General features: G+C 64.6%; 2 protein-coding genes across 2 annotated transcripts; both read left to right on the forward strand.

The window, feature by feature from the left end:
* Positions 1-313: 313 nt before the first annotated feature.
* On the forward strand, positions 314-919 carry LinJ_08_1320 (amastin-like protein; the record flags this gene model as incomplete). Its single annotated transcript, XM_003888416.1, has 1 exon — positions 314-919. One exon carries the CDS (start codon positions 314-316, stop codon positions 917-919), a length of 606 nt encoding a protein of 201 aa, XP_003888465.1.
* Positions 920-4,944: 4,025 nt separating this feature from the next.
* On the forward strand, positions 4,945-5,547 carry LinJ_08_1330 (amastin-like protein; the record flags this gene model as incomplete). Its single annotated transcript, XM_003888417.1, has 1 exon — positions 4,945-5,547. The coding sequence occupies one exon, from the start codon at positions 4,945-4,947 to the stop codon at positions 5,545-5,547; it is 603 nt and encodes a 200-aa protein (XP_003888466.1).
* Between the last annotated feature and the right edge of the window lie 492 nt (positions 5,548-6,039).

Genomic DNA, 6,039 nt, shown 5'->3' on the forward strand with positions numbered 1-6,039 from the left:
GTCACCCCGATCTCTCTCTCTCCTCGCCTCCTTTCACTCTTGCTCGCGTGGCGCATCCGCCCACCCCCTCTCACAACGCACGCGCACAAACAAACGCCGACAACGTGCACGTGCACGTGCAACAACAATAATATACGTATATATACCTGTTTGTGTGTGTGTGTGTGCTGCCAAGGCTCTCCCTCGCTGTCTTCGGCTTGCACCCCCGCGTTCCCCTCGCCAGCGTCACTGCGCGATCTCGACTCCCCTGCCGTGTGTCCCCGTGTGTGCCTCCGCTGTGCCTCTCTCAGAATTCCGCCGTGGGCCTTCGAAGATGGCGTGCAAGCTCGGCGTCATTATCTACGTCGTCCTCCAGTTCATCGCGTTCTTCTCCGTGCTGATCGGTACGGGGGTCGACATGTTTTACATCAAGCCGGAGCACAGCTTTGGCGCCAGGGTATGCATAACCCTGTGGGGTGGAAAGACTGACTGTCGAAAAGCCAACGTAACCATCTCCTCGGACACACGGTGGAAGTTCTGCCCCATCCGCCGCAACAACTTCCGCATTGGTCAGGCGTTCGCCATCATCTCCATCTTCGTGTACGGCGCGGCGTTCCTCTTCGGCTTCCTTTTGCTGTACTGCTGCGCTGGCTTCCGCTGGCTCTGCCTGGCGCTGAACATCGTGGGCGCTGTCACCGCTTGCGTTGTCTGGGCGGTCATGGTGGTCACCTACAGACTCCCAGAGCCCAAGTGCCTGGAGCTGAGTGACAACTACAATTTCGGCACCGGCTTCGGTCTCTTCGTGCTTGCCTGGATCCTGGATATCATCGACATTATCTTCCTGATGCTCCCGTGGCAAATCGGAGAGTTCGGTGAGGGTGACGAACCGAATGGGCAGGAGGAGGAGGAGGTGGGGTCTAAAAAAGCAACGGAGGAGTAGGAGGGAGAGTGCCGCAGGAAGTGACGGGCAAACGTGGCGGCAGCGCGGCAGCTCCACGACGACGCCCTCGTGGAGGAGCCGGCGGAGCTGATGCCGGCGGGAAAGACGGAGGGAGCGGAGGCTGCGGACGCTCGCCCCTGACTTTCGCCGGCATCTCTCCCGCTCTCGCTCGCTGCCCTCTCGTGCGCGCGACCGCTTGCGGGCGTGTTCGCGGTTTCTCCCTCGCCTGCTTTCGTCTTCTCCTGCGTGTGTCCTTTGTGGAGCTTTCCGCCTCCCCCTTCGCTTCTGCCTTTTCGATCTGCACAGCGATCTGCGCGTTGTGGTGGGCAGCGCACCCTTGACGGCGACACGCCCATCGAGGGCCCCCTCCCTCCCCCTCTGAGCCGTCGCCCTCGTTGCCTTCTCCAAATCGCCTCCCCCTCACGCACACCGCATGGACTCCTCAAACGGAGAGGTGGAGGGAGGGGGTGTGCGAGGTGCCACAGGTGTGGTGGTGGCAGGGGCAGGAGCCAAGGAGGCTCACGTGTAGGCGCAGCGGGAAGACAGGAGGGCGGCGTCCGTGCGCCCAGCGGCGACACACAGGTGCATACGCAACGCTAAAGCGAGGCGATTGCAGCTCTGGCTCCTGATCTTTCCTTGCGCCCCATGCACGGCCTACGTGTGTGCGCGCACACCCGCGCGCGCGCAGGTGCGTAGGAGGGGGCACCCCCTTCTTCAGCGAATGCCCCTTCGGCGTCGCCCCTCCCTTGCTGCGGCGACTCCCCGCGCCCCTCGCGCCCACACGGAGAAGGCGGCACCACGACAGGGAAGCCGTCGGGCGCACTCTCGGTCCTCCGCGGGCCAACGACGCGGTCGGGGTGCGTGCGTGCGCGTGCCTCAATATATGCGAAGTCTTTGTTATCTCTTTGCCTTCCGTGTGTCGTTTCTTTTTTTTCGCTTCGCTTGTTTGTTTGGTGGCCTCATCACACCGCCGAGTCCTCCAGACGCGGGTGTAGAGAGTGTCCACACCGTATTACGGCATGCCGCGGCTTGAAGCGAGTGAGCGAGAGGCGTGGCATATGCAGGCAGAGCACAGGGTCTCAAAGGGCCCTGGCCTGCGGCTGGCCAACGCGACCTCCTTGAGGTCGTCCGGCATGCACCTTGGCCACCGCCTGTTGCCCACACGACTGACGTCGCCGCTTCCGCCCTCGAGCAGGAGCCTGGACGCGGCCCGCCTGGACCGAGGCATGCCGTCCGCCCGGGTCTCCGTCTGGCGCCGCAAGCGCCGCACGTACCCGAGGAAGGGACGAGCAAGGGCAAGATGAGCCGGTCAGACGCAGGGCCCCCGGTTGAACGGCAGGCAGTGCGCCCTTGGCGGCCAGGATGTTGCCGTGGTGCAACAGAGGCGTGCGAGCTGTGGTTGAATGCGTATATTTGTCGACGTGTTCGTGGTGGAGCGAGGCGTAGAGGGGTGCCTCGCTGCCACGGGCGGACACGCAAAACGTCAATAGCACATAACAGCAAAACAGAAAAGGGGGAATGCACGCGCGCGCGCACGCACGCGGACGACAATGCAGACGTCCTCGATTTTGCTTGCTCCTCCGAAGGCTCCGCATGCCGGCTCCGCCTGGGACGCCACGGCGTGTGTGCGTGTGTGCGTGCGCCCTTCCCCTTTTCCTTTCTTCCCTCGCCTTGTCTTTTGTTCTGTACGGTGCCTTCCTCGAGCGTTTCTGATCATTTCGTTCTCGCCTCCGTGTCTTCCGCTCGCCGAGGTCTTTGCTGCGGCCAGCGGCGCGGCTGTGCTATGCGCGTGCGCCTGCATGCCGGCATATGTGTCGTTATGTGCGCATACGCGTGCGTGTGCGCCTCCTGGCGACGCAGCCTCCTTGTGCACCCATTCCTCCTCACCTGCCCCTCTCTTCTCTGCTGCACCTTCGCGCTTGCCTCATGGGTGCTTGTTGGCGAAGCACGATGATGAGCGGCAACGCAGAGGTGAACGCCAAGACGCGCACGTACACCAACAGGAGAAACGCCCATGCGAACATAAAGGTGCTGGCTCTCGCATACTGGCTAGGCCGAGTGCCGGGAGGCATCACCGGCATCCGTCTGCGCGCGGTGCGCGGCACAGGCGGTGCGGCACGCGCCCGCATGCCCTCAGGTCTCCTGCTGCTCTGATTGCCTGCGCGCCTGGAGCGCTGGTGGCGGCGGCGCACATTCGATGGTGCCGTCCCCCCCCTCCCCTACCGGCCAGCGCCGTCACCGGGCCTACGGCACGGCGCGGTTGTCAAGCCGATGGACAGTGCGACCTAGCCGCTGGTGACGGGCACTGGCGAAGGGGGAGCTCTGCGTGGCACCTGAGGGCATTGTGGCGCGGGGGCCGCCGAGGAAGCTGCACCACAGCGCGAGGCTGCTGGAGCGCGTGAGCCGCGTTGCGCGCGCGCTTGTGGTGCGTTGCGTCCTCGCGACGAGCCTGCGCGCCTGCCGGCGGCAGCAGCAGCGGCCATGAACCACGAACCGCCACCGAGACCCCCTCCAAGGCCGCTCGGTGATCCCGGGGCGTGTGTGTGCTCGCGACGGCCGGCGGGGGGCCCTCGCCGTGAAGCGCAAGGACGAGGAGGCGGCGGTGGTGCGCAGTGTGCCTGGGCTGGTGGTGCCGTCGCATCCCCGCATCGTCGCCTTCAGCGGTGGCGCTGGCGTGTGCGGCCGTTGTCTGTGCCATCTCGCCATGGAGGGGTGCCCACTGCGTCGCTCAGCATGGCGACCGCTGGGCTGCGGCGCCTCGACTTGTGCATGACTGCCGTGTTCAGCCGCGAGCAGGCGTTCGCCCACACGCAGCACACCATCGACGCTGCTAGCCTCCACCACTTGGTCGGCATCTCACGGCAACGACGTGGGCGAGCTGTTTGCCGCCGTGCATCAAGGCCGCGTGTGGGCGGCAAGGTGTACGAATGGGAAACTGTTGAAGGCAGCGCGGCAGCTGCAGGAGACGTGTGCCGGCCGCGCGCAGCTTCGTTCCGCTCCGCTGCGCATTTCCCCGGTGCTGGTGGCGGTGGACGCGCGGGGAGATGAGGAGGTGATGGGGAAGGGCGGGTGGTGGATCTGTGCGAGCGCGTGGGTGTCGGGGTGGAGGGGAGTGTGCACTGATGGAGGGGCACCCTCACGTGCTGCGACCGGCACCCCCGCCCTCCTCGCCCCATCGCGCGCACACCGGGGGGGGAGGGGGGTCGCTGCTGCTCACATCCCCTGCTCTCTGGCGACCCTCCTCATTGTTGTGGTGCAGGGCTGCCGCGGTGCGGTGTCCGTGTGTTTTCCGTCGGTCTGCGCCCGGCGTGTCTCTCCCTGTGGTCCTGCAATGAGCGGGATGCGCGGTGACGGCGCGGCGCCGGTGGTGTCGGCGGATTGTCGCGGCGGTGCCGCCTGTGAGGGCCGCGACGATGGCGGTGTGTTTGCGTGCTGCTGTCTCCTCCCACGGTGCTGTGATCGATGTGTCTTCTGCTGTCGGGCCCTAGGGAGGGGGGGGGGGCGGCAGGCAGCGCCATCTGCCCTCCCCGCTTGGTCGCCGTCTCTCGCGCCTCTGCCTCTCTCCCTCGCTGCCGTTGCGGCGCGCCGCACATCCACCGGGCTCCCGTCCTGATCCTTCTCGCTTGTGTGCATGTCATCAAGTGGCCCACCTGCTCCCGCTGCGCACGCCTCGCAGTCCCACTTGCCTGTCTCCTCACGACTGCCTCCCTCCCTCACCCCGATCTCTCTCTCTCCTCGCCTCCTTTCACTCTTGCTCGCGTGGCGCATCCGCCCACCCCCTCTCACAACGCACGCGCACAAACAAACGCCGACAACGTGCACGTGCACGTGCAACAACAACATTAATATAGGTATATATACCTGTTTGTGTGTGTGTGTGCTGCCAAGGCTCTCCCTCGCTGTCTTCGGCTTGCACCCCCGCGTTCCCCTCGCCAGCGTCACTGCGCGATCTCGACTCCCCTGCGTGTGTCCCCGTGTGTGCCTCCGCTGTGCCTCTCTCAGAATTCCGCCGTGGGCCTTCGAAGATGGCGTACCCGGTCGGTATTATTCTCTACGCGATCCTCCAGTTCATCGCGTTCCTCTTCGTGCTGGTCGGTACGCCGATCGACATGTTCCGTGGCACCACCAAGGACCTGTTCAACATATCACTGTGCATAACCCTGTGGGGTTCAAAGTTCGAGTGCAACACCATCATGTACGCCATGCCCACCGACGACCAGTGGAAGTTTTGCCCGACCCGCCTCCAGCATTTCCGCATAGGCCAGATTTTGTCCATCATCTCCGTCTTCGTGTACGCCCTTGCGGCGCTGCTCGGCTTCATTATGCTGTGCTGCTGCTCTTTGCTCCGCTGGCTCTGCCTGGTGTTCAACATCGCTGGCATCGTCACGTTGGGCATCACCTGGGGGTTCATGGTGGTGGAGTACGGTAGGAATGAGAGCAGGTTTTGCCCCCCTCTGCGGAAGGACTACAAGTTTGGGGTCGGCTTTGCTCTTTTCATGGTGGCCTGGGTCCTGAATCTCATCAACATTATCTTCCTGATGCTCCCGTGGCAAATCGGAGAGTCCGGTAAGGGTGACGAACCGGATGGGCAGGAGGAGGAGGAGTCCAAAAAAGCAACGGAGGAGTAGGAAGGAGAGTGCCGCAGGAAGTGACGGGCAAACGTGGCGGCAGCGCGGCAGCTCCACGACGACGCCCTCGTGGAGGAGCCGGCGGAGCTGATGCCGGCGGGAAAGACGGAGGGAGCGGAGGCTGCGGACGCTCGCCCCTGACTTTCGCCGGCATCTCTCCCGCTCTCGCTCGCTGCCCTCTCGTGCGCGCGACCGCTTGCGGGCGTGTTCGCGGTTTCTCCCTCGCCTGCTTTCGTCTTCTCCTGCGTGTGTCCTTTGGGGAGCTTTCCGCCTCCCCCTTCGCTTCTGGCTTTTCGATCTGCACAGCGATCTGCGCGTTGTGGTGGGCAGCGCACCCTTGACGGCGACACGCCCATCGAGGGCCCCCTCCCTCCCCCTCTGAGCCGTCGCCCTCGTTGCCTTCTCCAAATCGCCTCCCCCTCACGCACACCGCATGGACTCCTCAAACGGAGAGGTGGAGGGAGGGGGTGTGCGAGGTGCCACAGGTGTGGT

This window comes from Leishmania infantum, contig 20 (assembly GCF_000002875.2).
Source record: "Leishmania infantum JPCM5 WGS CACT00000000 data, contig 20, whole genome shotgun sequence".
NCBI classification, from domain to species: Eukaryota; Euglenozoa; class Kinetoplastea; order Trypanosomatida; family Trypanosomatidae; genus Leishmania; species Leishmania infantum.